We start from the raw sequence: 15,893 nt of genomic DNA, 5'->3' as shown, positions 1-15,893 counted from the left end.
ACGCTGCTGCCAGAAGCCTGCTTCTCCTGCCTTACCTGCGTCTCAGAACCACTCGGCAAAACATGGACAACCTGATGACCAGCCTTGACATGGGGCAGGAAGGAGAGTCAGGCTTGAGCAGGGAGGGGAGTGGCTCAGGTCACCGCATGCTGGGACTCCAGGAACTCCGAGGAGGGGACCGTCTTGAAGGGAGGGAGGGTGGGGATGAGCAGGGCAGCGAGACCCAGCTGGGAAGCTCCAGTGGTGTCCACAAGGGAGCAGGGACATCCAGAATGCTGGTGGTCAGCAGGTGCCAGGCCCCAAGGACCTCTGGCCACAGCCGGGAGCTAAATGATTTCTGTTTTGATGGCACACGGTGCCTCAAGCACTGCTCTGTCCCCCATGATGCCATACCTCGGGCTCCAGAGTGACAGGCCTCACCTGCCCGGCCAGAAGCCTCCGAGCCCTGAGCAGAGGAACCTTTCTTCCTTATAAGCCCACGGCCTCAGGCATTGTGTTACAGTCACGGAGAGCCGACCACAAGAGCTTTCCCTGCCTTGGTGTCTGAATGTGACCTCCCAGCAGGGGGGTGGCACTGGGTCTCCTAACTGCATGTCCCCACCCAACACACACACATTTGTGAACACAGGGAACCTGCCATGGATCAGGTGACAGAGACTGCAGGAGACTACAGAGATCCAGCTGTGGCCCCTGAGCCATCTGCTTGGATGTGACCTTGTCTTTGGGGTGGCCCATGTGCCCTGGGCTCAGCCCATGACTGGGGTATGTCTGTTCCCCTCTGTAGGTGTCCACCGTCTGCTGGCCGTAAGGGCCCTGTGGGCCTCGGCCAGGGGTCTGTGTCGGGCCTGGGTCTCTGTGCAGGCCGGCCGCGGGGCTCCCTCCGCCATCCCAGGGCTGAACTAGGGGTGGTGGCCAGGGCTCTTCTGGTCTCCACAGCATTCCCCCAGGGCCAGAAGCGTTGTCCTGGCGACCAGTGGCTGTCTGTCAATGGAGCCCATGGGCCTGTGACCACGACGAGGGGGCTGGCACTGTCCCCACGCTTCCCTGCAAGGACGCACCTGCCCTTGTCCCTGGCTCCTGCAGGCACACGCCGCAGCTGAAGCCCAGGCAGGTGGCCTGGGGACCCTGGGAACAGGCCCGGGGTCTCTGTTCTTTCTTATTCAACGATGCTGACCCCACTGTGTGCCGGACACAGGGGACCCAGCAGCCACCAAGACAGTCCCCGCGAAGCTCAGGCTTCCACCAGAGTCCCGGGGCGTCTGTGGACTGTGACCAGGAATGAGTGAAGTCAGGGGCCACGGAGGGTGACCGCACCTTACGGGAGGGGCGTGTCCATGTGTGTGAGAGGGGCGTGCCTATGTGCATGAGGGGCGTGTTCACGTGAGGGGCGTGTCCATGTGCGCGAGGGGCGTATCCATGTGGGAGGGGCGTGTCCATTTGCATGAGGGCGTGTCCACGTGCTTGGGGGCGTGTCCATATGTGTGAGAGGGGGCGTGCCCATGTGCGTAAGAGGGGCATGCGCAAGGTGTGTGTTTGTGTGCGCGTGCGCAGAGCTCTGTGCACCCAGTGCAGGGGACCGACCAGGAGGAGCAGCTGCGTGAGGGACGTCCCGTGCGGCCCCCCTGGTTCCAGTGACAGCCCCCTGCCGCGCAGGGCGCCCACGGTGGCCTCAGAACACGGACCCCACCAGGTGGAAGGATTCTTTTTAATTAAATAAATTAATATCATTTTTTTTTTATCAGAATAAATCGTTAAATATCGCTATGCGGAGCCCGAAGGTCCAGAGTCCTGCCGAAACACTGTGTCCCTGCCACGAGGGACCCGGGGGCCGGGGGTGGAGTGGCGACAGGTGGGGGGTGGGCAGAGCCATCCAGGGCTGGCCGGCCTCCGCGGGGTCCACAGGGAGCAGAAAAGCCCAACGGGGGTCCTCTGTGAAGCTCTCCCACTGGGAGATCGCGGTGCAGTGGCAGTCCGGTCCCTCCTGCAATCTCATTTGCAGCCGGTCCCCCCTGAGATCTGGCTGGCAGCCAGTCCCCCCTGCGGTCCCACTGGCACCTGGTCTCTCCCTGCAGTCTCATTGGCATTCGGTCCCCCTGTGGTCCCACTGGCAGCCGGTCTCCCCTGTGGTCCCGCTGGCTGCCGGTCCCCCCGGAGATCTGGCTGGCAGCCGGTCACTTGCAGGTGTACATCTCGGTGCGCTCGCTGCAGGTGTTGCAGCGCACGAAGCAGCACCAGTGGAACTTGCAGTTGCACTGCCACACGCGCGCGTACTGGTGCGTGTTGTAGCCGCGGCCGCAGCACATGAGGTCGCAGCCGCTGGCCTGCGGCGCCGTCTTGTTGCAGGCGCGGCCCTGCGTGCCCACGCTGCCCGTCACCGGATCCTCCTCGCAGTAGTTGGGCGACTTCTCGATGTAGACCAGGTCGGTGTCCATGGGCTTGCGGTAGGACAGGGGCTTCTTGATCTTGAGGAAGGTGGGCCTCTTGTTGCGGCTGGCGCGCACGGGCTCCACGTGCACCGCCTCGTTGTACTTGTCCTTGAGCACGTAGCCCAGCTCGCGGAAGCGCGGCAGCGTGGTCCAGCAGGTCTTGGTGGTGCACGAGCCGGACACGCCGTGGCACTTGCACTCCAGCCGCATGTTCTCCTCCAGGATCTGCGGGGGACAGGCACAGGTCACTGGGTGCCCGCCAGCCCCGGGGGTCCCTCTACCCAGGCGTCACCCCGTGGGATCCCTCTTTGGCCCAGAGACCAGCCCAGCCCAGAGCTCTCCCAGATGTCCACTCTGGGCCCAGGGATTTGAGGTCCATTTTGCACTGACATCTAAAAACAGGGAGGACTCGTTGGCAAACATGGGCCATCAGGCAACGGCTGGGGTGATGTCCAGACACGTAAGAGCTGGAGAGCTGGGCATGGCACGGTGTCCACGCCCCTCATCCCAGCCGCTTGGGAGGCTGAGGCAGGAGGATCCCAAGTTGGAGGCCAGCCTCAGCAACTGAGTGAGGCCCTGAGCAGCTCAGTGAGGCCCTGTCTCTAAATAAATGCAAAATAAGGTTGGGGACGGGGCTCAGGGGTCGAGGGACCCTGAGTTCAATCCCTGGTTCCAAAAAATGAAGAACTGGGAGAGGTGGGCTCTGCCCACTGGCACAGATGCTGTCCCCAAGGCCAGCCCCTCAGCCCTACCCTGCAGGGGACGCAGTGGAGACACACCGGGAGACGTTTCCCAGTTCCCAACCACAGGGACACACACAGGACACAGAGGTCTCATGTCCTTGCCCTGTGGAACTCGCCTGGTATCATGTGCACAGTGAATAGGTCCCACAGTGTCCCTAGTAGCCACATCCCCAGGACCTCCAGCCCAGGTGCCAGATGGACGCCCATCCAAGCTGAGAGGACAAAGGGTGCTACCCACACTGTGTGGGCCGTGGGGGACAGAGACAGTGAACCTCACCAGCCAGCCCTGGGGACAGGAACGAGCCTCGGAGATGCAGGGGAGACAGAAGCTCGTCACTACAGCCAGGACCTGGCTTCTTTCCATCAGGCTCAAGGGTGGGCGGGACTAGACCCTGTCCCTTAGGAGCCCATTGGGGGGATCTGATGAGGACCTCAGATGTGGGGGAACTGGCCAGGGCCACCAGGGTCCCCTGGGGCAGTGGAAATCAGTTCCTGGATGTCCCTGGGGCCACGTGTGTTTGAGATGGCTCTTTAGTGACCACTGACACTCTTAGTAGAGTTTTGCACACACACCGGCTGTCCCCGTGGTAGGACGTGCCGTGGGTCTGACGGCCAAGAAGCAGGTGACAAGATGCCAACGTCCTTAGTCGGCAATAACATGCAGATCCAGGTCACAGGGAGACCTCCACCTCCCACTTGCTGGGGTGGCCGGGATGAGGACATGCGGTGGGTGACGATGTGCAGAAATGGGGACCCTCCCGCCCTGCTGTGGGGACTTAAAATGTCACTTGAGGAACGTCTGGAAACACGGACCCCAAGACCCGGTGTCTACAGACACCAAGGGACATGGAGACACGTCCACGTGGAAACCTGTGCATGGACGCCCGCAGCACCCACCAAGGGGACGTGGGCACCCAAGGCTCCCAGCTGACGGACGGGCACGTGGGGTGTGGCAGAGCCCTGTGTGGGTGCCTGTCCCTGTCACCCAGGGAGGGACCTGAGAGCCTTGCTCAGCAAGCTCCAGACCCGGGCAGCAGGTCTGAAGGCTCGTCTGTGTGTCCGGACAGGGTGACAGAGACGAGGGGTGCTGGAGGGGACACAGGGCGCAGCCCCAGGTTTCTTCTTAAGGTGACAGGATTCTATACAACTGAGTGTGACGTCACCTCAGTAAGGACAGCTGCTAACAACACGAGAGGCCATAGCTGGGGCAGGCAAGGGTGTGGACAGAGGGGTCTCTAGTGCATGGAGATCACGACGTTCAACTGGAAGAGCTTGTTGAGAGTCGGATGATGGCAGCCGGGGGCCGGGGAGAGGCGGGGCCGGGGAGAGGCGGGGCCGGGGAGAGGCGGGGCCGGGGAGAGGCGGGGCCGGGGAGAGGCGGGGCCGGGGAGAGGCGGGGCCGGGGAGAGGCGGGGCCGGGGAGAGGCGGGGCCGGGGAGAGGCGGGGCCGGGGAGAGGCGGGGCCGGGGAGAGGCGGGGCCGGGGAGAGGCGGGGCCGGGGAGAGGCGGGGCCGGGGAGAGGCGGGGCCGGGGAGAGGCGGGGCCGGGGAGAGGCGGGGCCGGGGAGAGGCGGGGCCGGGGAGAGGCGGGGCCGGGGAGAGGCGGGGCCGGGGAGAGGCGGGGCCGGGGCTGGTCAGCAGGTACTGTGTTAGACCGGAGCAGTGCGATCCACGGGCTGTTGCACGGTGGGGTGACTGTTCCAGAAGCCCTGCCAGGCCACCATGGGTAGCAGCGGGCTGTACATTTTTACAAGCCAAGGGGACGAGCCTCTGGGTGTCTTCCCCAAGAGCTTAAGTGGCTGTGTTCTGGGGTCTGTGAGTTACACCTGAGAAGGTGGTTTTGTTGAAAAAGGCAACGAGAACAGCCAGGGGCGGTGGCCCACGCGTGTCCTCGCAGCAGCTGGGGAGGCTGAGGCAGGAGGATCGCAAGTTGGAGGCCGGCCTCAGCCACGTAGTGAGGCCCCGTCTCTAAACATTTTAAAAAGTCTAAAAAGATAAAAATTTGAAAAGGCTGGGGCTGTGGGTCAGTGGTCAAATGGCCCTGGATTCGATCCCCAATCCCTACCCACTCCCCAAAACGGGAGGGCCCTGGAAGGCTCTGGGGAGACACCAACAGGAACCCTGGGCGCTGGCAGGTGGCACAGGGAGTGTGATTGCTTTGGGGACCCTGGGCACGATCCCCAGATCCCAGGGCTGGCCGCAGGGTCCCGGGTCCCTGGAGCTCCACTCCTGACCGGGTGGCCTGCCCCCTGAATGTCCTCTGTGGCCCTGATGGCCTGAGGCCCTGGCAGCGCTGAATGGGCCCAGGATCAGGTGACACCAACGAGACCTGCAAGCACTGCACTTCGGGAGCCTCGGTGATCACATTGTGTCCCCACTAAGCCGGGCACAATCACGGCTGCCCCAGCCAGGGCTGGTCACCCAGCGGGCACCGGCCTCTCCCCGAGGTCAGGGACAAGAGGACATACGGGAGGCACAGAGCTGCTCTCTCCCTCCCCCAGGCCTGGGGGGTGTCCAGTGCCTGGGCTGCCCCCAGGGGACACTGTCCTCCCCATCTCCTCCCATGGGACAGTCTGGCTCCTGTCCCTCGAGGCGTTGCTGGAGACCCCAAGGTGACAGCCCTGTGCCCACCTCCCCAGAGACGGCCCCACGACCTTGCCTAGCAAATGCCCCAACTCAGCCTTTGGCCTGCGCAGTCACCTGCGGAATGTTCCGGAAGCCCTGCCAGGCCACCAGGGTCAGACCTGCGAGGCTGGAGGGAGGTGAAGTCTGGCCCCGAGAGGGACCAAGCCGAGGGGTCAGCTGAGGGCTTGAAGCCACTGGCCTGAAGGACCTCAATACGGAGGTCTGCATGGTGCCTCGGGGTCCCGGGTTCGGGACCAGCTGCGTAAGAACACGGGGCTGCACCATGTGTCCTCCGGCCACCGCATTCCCCTGACCCACCTGCTGTTTTCATAGGTCACCCCCTGCAGCCTCTCTGTCAGGGGAGTCGGACCCCACGGGACCTTTGCTGGGTCCCACGTCCCTTGTTGGGCAAAGTTTCCAAGTTCATCCGTGGGGTAGCGTCTGGTGTGTCAGCTTCCTTTTTCCTGGCTGAATAGTATTCCGTAATACAGATGGACACACCTTGTCCACCCATCCCTCAGTGGCTCAGCCGTCCCTCCGTAAACTCTCTTTCACTTCTCAGTCCCAAAATGCCCAGTCACCTGGCCACCCATGCGGGGACATGTATTGCATGGCTTCTTGGTGGCAGGGCGGAGCCGACCCACAACCCCTTGACTCTGCCTGTTCCTTATGGGGAAGGCCCATCTTTGTCACCACTCCAGAGACCCAACACAGCAGGTGGCCCAGCAGGGACGTGGCCCACAGGGTGTTCCCGTGGCTGGACGCGGGCTCTGGGGACCGCCCTGGAGCAGGGTGGGCTGAAGGGACGGTGCTTACAGAGGCAGAGGGTGGCCCCGGCTGGAGGGGACCGTCCTGGGCCACAGAGCCTACCTCCGCCCCCAGGCACACCCGGCTGGCGTCCCTCCAGGTGACGGCTCCGTCCTGGGAGCGGCCGGGCCTGGACAGGGGCTTCCCGCAGCCTCTCTGGGGTGAGGCCACACACTGAGGCCCGTCTGTCCCCAGCAGAGCCCGGACCTGCTGGGGACAGGAAGGACATTCTGCATGGCCGGTCGGGGAATCCGTCCTCCTCTGACAGGTCCCCCGGGGAAGTGCCACCAGAGCCCAGGACGACTCGGGTGCGGGGCCCACGCCCAGGAGAGGAACTCTCCAGACAAGTCCTGCTTCCAAGGGCCAGACGGAGGTCATCGGGGTCCCCTCGCGGCCACCCAGGCCCTTACGGCTGCCCGTGGGAACGGGGGACTCGCCCGAGGGACTTGGATAGTGACCACAGGGTGGTGGCCCTGATGAGCGTGCAGAGTGCAGTCCCCTCCTCTCGGCCGGGGACCCCGCGTGGGTCCCCTCCCCTCCAGCTGCCTACCCTCCCCAGTAGAGGTCCCCAGCCTGGACATGTCCCTGGCCTTGTTCCCAAGCAGGTGGGGCCCAGCCTTGGGGCTCAGAGAGTGCTGGGTCCCCGCCACGGACACTAGGGTGCCCCTGTCACCCCCCAGGTCCCACCAGGTGTGCCTCAGGTCCCACCCATCTTTTCTAAGGGTGGCTGGTGACTCAGACCTGTCCCCTCCCCAGAGGGGACAAAGCAGCCCTGAGAAGTGGGTGGACTTGGGACCCGTGCATCTGGTCCCCAGGGCTCAGGTGCTCCTGGATCAAGCTGGACCTGAGTTCATTACCCAGGACCCCGATGGCTTCTCTGCCTTCTTACTCAAGACCCCCGTAGCACCCCGACGGGGACAGAGGTCCTTCCACACGCGTGGTGGACACGACCACACCCCAGGTGGCGGGTTTTAGCCGACAAGCAACTTGGAGCAGGCAGGAGTCGGGAGGCCAGGCGCTCAAGGTGGACAGGGAGCCAGCTGCAGCAGCAGGGATAGGTAGCCATGGTATAAAGTGTGATACCTGGAGCTTAGGCAGCCGTCTTGTGACCAACGGGCCAGAAACCCAGAGGCTAGCTGGGCAACCCTGGCAGAGGAGAAGGTCACCACGAAACCATCTCACAGAGTGACCGGCGGGGGGGGGGGCTCTAAAAGAAACTACGTCCAGGCCTTTCTTTTGCAAGAAAAAGGTGGCCAAACCCACGTCATCCAAGCCACGTCCAGTTCAGTGATTTTACTTGCAGCCAAATGCACCTCAGGTCACTTGTTCCCCTCTGTCAGGCAGAGGCAAGGCTCTCCTCCGAGGGGACATGGGGACTAAATAAGAGCAGGGACGTTGGCGGCCTGGTGCCCCACAAACGGTCACCGGCCTGTAGGAAGTGCTCTCCTTTTGCTCACTGAGGGGCCCGGGGAGCTGGCTCGGGCCACACCGCCGCGGTGGGGCATCGGGTCTAAGTGCTGGTTCTGCCTCCAGTGCTGTGTGGCTCTAGGCAAGTATGTTTCCCTCTCTGGGCCTTGGTTTTCCCCACGCATAGGATGCAGTTAGAAGGAGACAGTAGAGACAGGTGACAGGGACATCAGAGGACAGGGTCGGGTGGGGAACAGAAGCATGTTGGCACAAGTGTCAGGTTGTCCCCAGTGTCCCCGGAGTTCTGAGGGGCAGGAGCTGTGGAGACGCAGGAACTGGCCTCTCCTCGGGGGCCTCCCTCCTCTGCTTCCGGCCTCCCGTCCCCTCCTGGCCTCCCCCCCGCTGGCTGCCGGGCTTCCCTCGGCCACAGCTGTGCTCCTCTGGGAAACTCTGGGAAACTCGGGTCACAGTGGAAATGGCTTTTTTTTCCTCTGTAAACATCTGGAGTGTTTCCCTTTGGTCACATTCCTTAAGTCACCCGGATGCTCTGACATGGAGCTCCCGCCCGGCTCAGGTGGGGACTGCAGGGAAAGCCACACTCCTCTGGGACGCGGCTGTGTGGCCCGGACGGCACAAGGAGGCAGGGAGGCTGGCCCGGCCTCAACCAAACCCGACCTGAGGTCCCTGGTCCAGCCGGTTCTGAAGGGAGTATCTGCACGTCACAGCTGCTCCAGTGCCACCCGTGGCCCCTGTTGTCCTGGGGTCAAGGCCCAGATCTACTGCCTGGCCCTGGGGCCTCCAGGGCCCGGCCTCTGCCTCCCTTTGGGGCCTCTCCTGGGCAAACAGCTGGCTGCCTACTAGACACTCTGCTAGGTCCCGTTCTTGGCTCAGCGGTCTGCCTGGCCGTCACTGCCCCACACACCTGGCCTTGCACACGCAGGCTCACACACACTCACGTACACCCTCAGGCAGGAAGGGGGCCCAGGCCCGGCCTCCGCTCTGCCCACCTGCAAACTGGGGCAAACAGCAGCCCCGACCAGGGCGCCCTTCCCAGTCCCATCTCAGACGCGGAACAGCGGAGGCCCAGGAGGCTGCTCCCGGTGCAGCCTCCTGACCTGGCCTCTTTTTCCTGAGCGGCCGCACCTGGACCCAGCTGGGTTGATCCAGGGGCAGAGGCAGCCTCTGGTGTGGCCCAAAGTGCAGTTTGGGCGGGAACCGTGGCCTGTGGCCCAGAGTGACGCAGCCGGGTGACCCCGCTGTGTCAGGGAGGGACACGGACCCACCACACCCACACTTCCCTCCCCATCCCCGGTTCCTTCACCTGCTACCACGGGGCAGTTTTGTCCCTGCCCTGGGTGGGGGCCTTGAGTGGGAGAGGCCGGGGGTGGAGGCTGAGCCTCACCCATGGAGGCTCTGAAGGGAGGCAGCCCCCCACCTGCCTGGCAACGTTTTCAACAGAACCGGGCGAAGCACAGAGATGGGGTGTCGGTCAGCGGTGGGCACCGTCCCTTCTGCTCAGGGTGATGCCAGAGCGGGGGGTGACTCGGGGTCCACCTTCAAAGCCTTATGGGTGGCACGACAGGACACCTGGGGTCTGCCTGCCACCATCCCGGTGTGGGGGGCTGGGGTGGGGCCTCGTCAATGCCGAGGACCGCGGGACAGCGGTGGCTGTGGGCACTGGGGTGGCTTCATAGGGCCCTGGCTCTCTCCCCATCCACTCCCTCTGCGGCCTCCTGAGTCCCTCCGGGCCTCTTGCTGTCCCCACGTGGGCCTGTGCTCGCCTGTGACCCTACGGTTCCCTGTCCCCACGGCTTCCTCTCCTTCCACTGCCTGGTGACACGTCTGTGGCCTCCCTGTCCCTTCTGAGCCGCAGGGTCCGACACCCCGTGCTCTCCTGCTGGGCACCACACATCTGGAGTCCAGGGGCAGGGACAGGGGCTCTCTGTCCCCTGCTGTGTCCCCAGCCCCTAGGATGGTGCCAGGGACGCACTGGCTAATGACCGAGGCAGTGACAGAGGGACCCGGTGGCTGGGACTCGGTTCCTGTCTGCCCCATGGGTGACAGCGGAGCCAGTGTCCACACCGCCTGCTGGCCTGTGCCCTGCCCCACCCAGCACCTCGGGGACACGTCCCCTGCTCCATCCCTCCTCCCTCGGTGGCCAGAGAGCTAGGCTCCTGGAGGGACGATGGCGATGGTGGACTCTGGTCACACCAGGGATGTGCAGCTGCGTGGACACGGTCCACAGGGGTTCTTGGTGGCCATGTCACCAGAGCCAACAGGCCAGACACTCAGTGTCCCTCAGGGGACGGACGACCCTGAGAATTAATGGAGCCAGGTGGAGCCGTTCCTGTCATGGGCTGCTGAATGGTGGCCAGGGCCACCAGGAGGACAAGGACACTCTCCAGAGGCCACCTTCCTGCCAGGCCCACACGCCTTTCAGAGAAGTGACCCCACAGCCAGCCAGGACCTCAGGCCAGCTTCACATGGTGACAGCCCATCAGAGCCCACCCAAGTGCAGGGGACGGCCCTCAGGATCACCTGTGATACGTCTCTGTCCCCTCCCAGCTCCAGCCTCCCTGTGTCCTCTGCACAGATCGGAGGCCACCTGGCATGTGCGGGCTTCCCGGACCCCAAGCCCATTCTTGGTTGTTCCCACAGGACAGTCCCCTTAGTGGGGGTGGCCTCTGTGTTTCTCTTTGACCCCATGAACTCAGTTAAAAAAAAAAAAAAGCTGAGCCAGGCCTGGTGGCACTCGCCTGTCATCCCAGCCACTTGGGAGGCCAAGGCAGGAGGTTCACAAGCCGGAGGCCAGCCTCAGCCACTGAGCGAGGCGGTGTCTCTAATAGAATGTAAAAAGTGCTGGGGTGGGGCTCGGTGGCTGAGCACCCCTGGGTCAGTCCCTGGTATAAAGAAAAAGAAAGGCCTGAGACGCTGTCACTCAATCCCTGGGAACTGGGGACCACAGGGTCCCGACAGGGTCTGGGCCTCAGCCGCTGCCCCACATGCACGCAGCCCACCGGACTCTCCTCAAGTCTGCTCCTCAGGCGGGCACCCATAGAATGGGTGGGCCCCGCCCACCAGGAGCCCCGCCCACTAGGGCCCCACCCACAACGCCCCCGCCCATCACCAGCCACGCCTACGCCATGCACCGCTCACCACAGGCCCCGCCCACCACAGCCCCCCTCACCACGGGCCCGCCCATTGGGCTCCACCATAGGTTCCGCCCATGTAGACTCCGCCCACCACCAGCCATGCCTATGCTATACCATGCCCATCCAGGACCCCGCCCACAGGGGGGGCCTCACCACAAGCCCTGCCCAACACGGACCCCGCCCATCGGGCTCCATCATAGGTCCCACCCACAGTAGGTCACACCCACCCAGAGCCCCGCCCACCACCATGCCACGCCCACCTGGGACCCCGCCCATCGGGCTCCATCATAGGCCATGCCTACCACAGGTCCCGCCCAGTGTGGGCCACGCCCACCCAGGGCTCCACCCACCTGGCGTTTTCACAAGTTCCTCTGCCCCGTGTGTCCTTCTAGAACCATCCAATGGACTGTCCCCCACAGCCAGGGGGAGAGGGCCCTGGTCTGTCCTAGAACCATCCGGTGGACTGTCCCCACATCCAGGGCTCCTGCTGGGTGCCTGTGAGACGCACATCCCACAGGGCTTCTGTCCTCCAGAATTGGCCTGTGTGGCCCGGCGACCACGAGGCCAGGCAGCGTCTACCCACAGGAGACATGGCCCAAACAGGCCTGTGTGTCCTTCAAAGGGACTAGCAACCCGAGGGGCGCCGGGACCTTGCCCCAGGCCTGGGCCACTCTGCCACCCCGTCACATTGTGCCGATTTGGGTGACTTGCTTGTGACTTCCCTGTCTGGCTCCTGAGGCGCGCAGAGGTCACCTGCCCCTTGGGAGGTGCTCAGCCCACTCTCCGGGGAAGGGACACTGTGTGCATGGGGCCGCGTGGCCACCCTGGTGTGGGATCTGGGGGAGAGGCCGGGCTCCCCCCACAGAGGATCAAGGCTGAGCAGCCCGGGGAGGACGCAGGTGGGGCCTGGCTGAACCACACTGGGCTCTGACCACCCCCTGAGCTGCCCAGACCCTGGCAGGACGTGGCCTGGGTGGCCCCCGCCCTGGAACGGGGGTGAGGTGAGGGGGACAGAGCTGTCCTCTCCTCATTTCGTGTGGGGCTCGGGGGCCCCAAAGCTGGCATCCAGGACAGGGAGCTGGAGTCCGTCAGCTCTGTGACCAGCTGGGGACATGGGTGCAGACAGGCCTCCTCCGAGAGATGGGCCAGCCCCTGGTCAAGTCACGTTCTGGGGCTGGGCAACTGGGAACCACGGTCATCTCATCCCTTGACAGACTCCAGCTGAGGCTGGGCCTCTTCCCCCAGGCGGAGGTGGTGGAGGATGCTTGGGAAGTAACCAATTCCTCGGTGCTTTGAATTCAGAGTTTGTTTTTTGGTCCCAGGGATTGACCCCAGGAGCACTTAACCCCTGAGCCCCGTCCCCAGCCCTTTTTATACTTTATTTAGAGACAGGGTCTCACTGAGTTGCTCAGGGCCTCACTAAGTGGCTGAGGCTGGCCTCTAACTTTTGATCCTCCTGCCTCAGCCTCCTGAGCAGCTGGGATGACAGGCGTGGGCCATCACAGCCGGCTCCTAGGTGCTTTGAACTCTTAAGAAGCGCTGCTGAAGCTGAGACCCGAGTTCAGAGGGACTCGGGCTTTTGTCTCAGCCCTGCCACCGAGAGTTCCGTGACTTCAGGGGCCCACCCTCCTGCCATCACGGAGCCTCACTGGCCAGCCCCACTGTGTCCACAGGAGGGTGAGGGGATACAGAAGGCACTGACGCCATCCTGTGGGGGGGGCGGGAACCCCTCATGGCCTCCCCTTGCCTTCATCCCAGCACTTGGGAGGCTGAGGCAGGAGGATCGCCAGTTGGAGGCCAGCCTCAGCCACTTAGCCAGTTCCTAAGCCACTCAGGGAGACCCCTGTCTCTAAATAAAATGTAAAAAGGGGCTCAGTCATTGAGCACCCCGCCCTGGGGTTCCATCCCCAGTACCCAAAACAACCCTGTCCAACTTTACCCCCCTCGAATTCCTCTCTCTCTCTCTCTCTCTCTGACAACTGGGCCGACAAGCATTCAGGGTCACTAAATATAGAAATGGTGAGCAAGTAAATCACTCAGAGGTGCCACATGTGCCCAGGGCCTGTTTTACGCTTGAGTTGCGAACCATTGAGAGCCGGATCGGTCATTCAAATGCTGACAGCCTCCCAACTGGGAACCCGTCCAGGGGGCCGGGGGACCTCGCCCTGCGCACACCAGCCGAGGTCAGTGGCCTCCACCAGCTTCCAGGGCACAGCCAAAGCCAGGGGTGACGTGCCCACCTCCCCGGGCCCTCCTCCTCCTGATGACTAGCGTTTGTCACTCTCTGACAATAGAGTCTCTGCCCGTCGGACTGTTTGTCTGTGTCCTGGCTGGTCCCTGGAATGTCACCTCCCTAAAGGCCAGTGCCGCGTCTAATCCCAGAGCCCCAAAGAGCACCAGACACATAAATAGGTGCTTAATAAATATCTTTGCTGAATGAATGGACGCGCGGATTTCAGGCCTTTCTCTCGGCGGGTCGGGTGATCTCACTGGGAAGATGGCCAACTGTCCGCCAGTGAGCTCAGCTTCTCACCCCTCCGTGCGGCCAGCCAGCCTTCCACAGGACTGTCCACTCATGCATCTGTCCATCCAGCCAACCGTCCTCAGGTCCAGCCAGCCAGATGTGATATTCACCCCATCCACCCACCCGCCCATCCATCCACCATCCACCATCCACCCACCATCCATCCATCCATCACACACCCATCCATCCATCTATCCATCTACCTATATCCATCATCTGTCCATCATCCATCCACACACCCACCCACCCATCCACACACCCATTCCATCTACCCACCCACCCACCCGCCCATCCATCCACCACCTACCCATCTAATCATCCACTCACCATTCATCCATCCACCCATCCATCCACGTACCCATCCATTCATCTACCCATCCACCCACCCAACCACCCACCATCCATCCACCATCCACCATCCAACCACCATCCACCATCCACCATCCACCATCCACCATCCACCATCCACCCACCATCCACCATCCACCATCCATCCACCATCCACCATCTACCATCCATCCACCCACCATCCACCATCCACCCACCATCCACCCACCATCCACCATCCACCCACCATCCACCCACCCACCCATCCATCCACGTACCCATCCATTCATCTACCCACCCACCCACCTATCCATCCATCCATCTAGCATCCACCCATCCACCCATCCATCTGCCCACCATCCATCCATCTACCTGCTCACCCATCCACCCACCATCCACCCACCCATCTATCATCCATCCATCCACCCACCCATCCATCCATCTACCTATCCATCATATGTCCATCATCCACCCATCCATCCACCCACCATCCATCCACCCATCTATCATCCATCCATCCACCCACCCATCCATCCATCTACCTATCCATCATATGTCCATCATCCACCCATCCATCCACCCACCATCCACCCACCCATCTATCCATCCATTCATCCATACACCCATTCCATCTACCCACCCACCCATCCATCCATCCACCCACCCATCCCTCCATCATCCATCCGTCTGTCCATCCACACATGCACACATCCATCCATCCCTCCATCATCCATCCGTCTGTCCGTCCGTCCGCCCGTCTGTCAACCCACATACCCACCCCACCCTCCCATCTTGCCATCCACACATTTAAGCCGGTCCCCAAGCAGATGCCATCATCCTGGGTCCCCGTGCCCTCTGCCCCCTCCAGGTCCCTGCCTGGGGCCGCGAGTCCCCTTCTCCCTCTCTGGGACGTCAGCCCTCGGGGAGCAGAAACGCTCTCTTTGTCCCTGAGTCCCTGTGCCTAAAACCGAGCTGCGCACAGCAGGTCTCAGGAGAAGGTCGTTGAAGGGACACGCTCTCCCTGTTGTGGCCACAGCCTCGTAGCTTCCGCACAGAAGGCCTCTGGAGGCCCTTGGTGACCGCGTGAGTGGACAAAGGAGCCGGGCAGTGGGCCCCAGGCCCTCGCTCTGGCCATCAGCCCCGACCTGGAGTCCGGGACCCTGTGGGCCTCGGCCCCCTCGTCTGTCAGAGGGAGCCCCTTCCCGGGTCCCCTTGGGCTCGGGCCCCCTGAGTCCACAGAGAGGGAGGGCCCAGGGCAGCGTGGGGCTGGGGGCGTCTGAGTAAGACCTCTGCACCACGGGTCCCCGGAGCCAGTCCTGAAGGTAGAGGCTGGGGCCGAACACGGGTGGCCCTGGCTCGGCCGTCCCCAGCCACGCAGGGATTCCCTGGCAAACCTCCAATGTTATGTCAGGTGGCCACAGGGCTCTGTCCACAAACAACACGAGGAGACAGGAAGTGGCCGGCAGAGGGGAGGCCGGTCCAAATAGGGTGGTGGGAAGGGCCTCCTTGAGAGGTGACATTTGAGCAGAGACCGGAGGTGGGGGGTGTGGATATGGGGGGATAGCCGTCCAGGCAGGGGAGATGGCAAGTGCAAAGGTCCTGGGGTAGGGAGGGACCTGGTATGTTTGAGGAAGCCAGTGTCCGTGGGACAGAGCGGGCCAGGCGAGGATGGCAGAAGAGCAGTGGACCCAGGTCAGGTCCTGGTGACACCTTTACCATCTATTCAGAACGACGAGTGCCATTGTGAGGCTGTGGACAAAGGAGAGGGTCGAACTTCCATTTGAAGACCACAGGAAGCCAAGCAGGGACTTGGAAAGTGACATTGGTGGCTTGGGCCAGTGGCTGGGGGTTTAGGTAGTTATAGGGGTGCAGAGGGGCCTCAA

At 63.0% G+C, this 15,893-nt stretch overlaps 1 protein-coding gene across 1 annotated transcript in view; it reads right to left on the bottom strand.

The window, feature by feature from the left end:
• Nucleotides 1-2,171: 2,171 nt before the first annotated feature.
• Wnt7a (Wnt family member 7A) overlaps nt 2,172-15,893 on the bottom strand; it is a 29,681-nt gene continuing 15,959 nt past the window's right edge. The window contains exon 4 of the mRNA XM_027931959.2: nt 2,172-2,651. Within this exon, the coding sequence (XP_027787760.1) occupies nt 2,172-2,651 (480 nt within the window). The remainder of the gene's footprint in view (nt 2,652-15,893) is intronic.

The sequence above is a fragment of the Marmota flaviventris genome, chromosome 20, assembly GCF_047511675.1.
Source record: "Marmota flaviventris isolate mMarFla1 chromosome 20, mMarFla1.hap1, whole genome shotgun sequence".
NCBI classification, from domain to species: domain Eukaryota; kingdom Metazoa; phylum Chordata; class Mammalia; order Rodentia; family Sciuridae; genus Marmota; species Marmota flaviventris.
The sequence above is the reverse complement of the archived record's forward strand: the minus strand, read 5'-3'. Positions and strand labels throughout refer to the sequence as shown.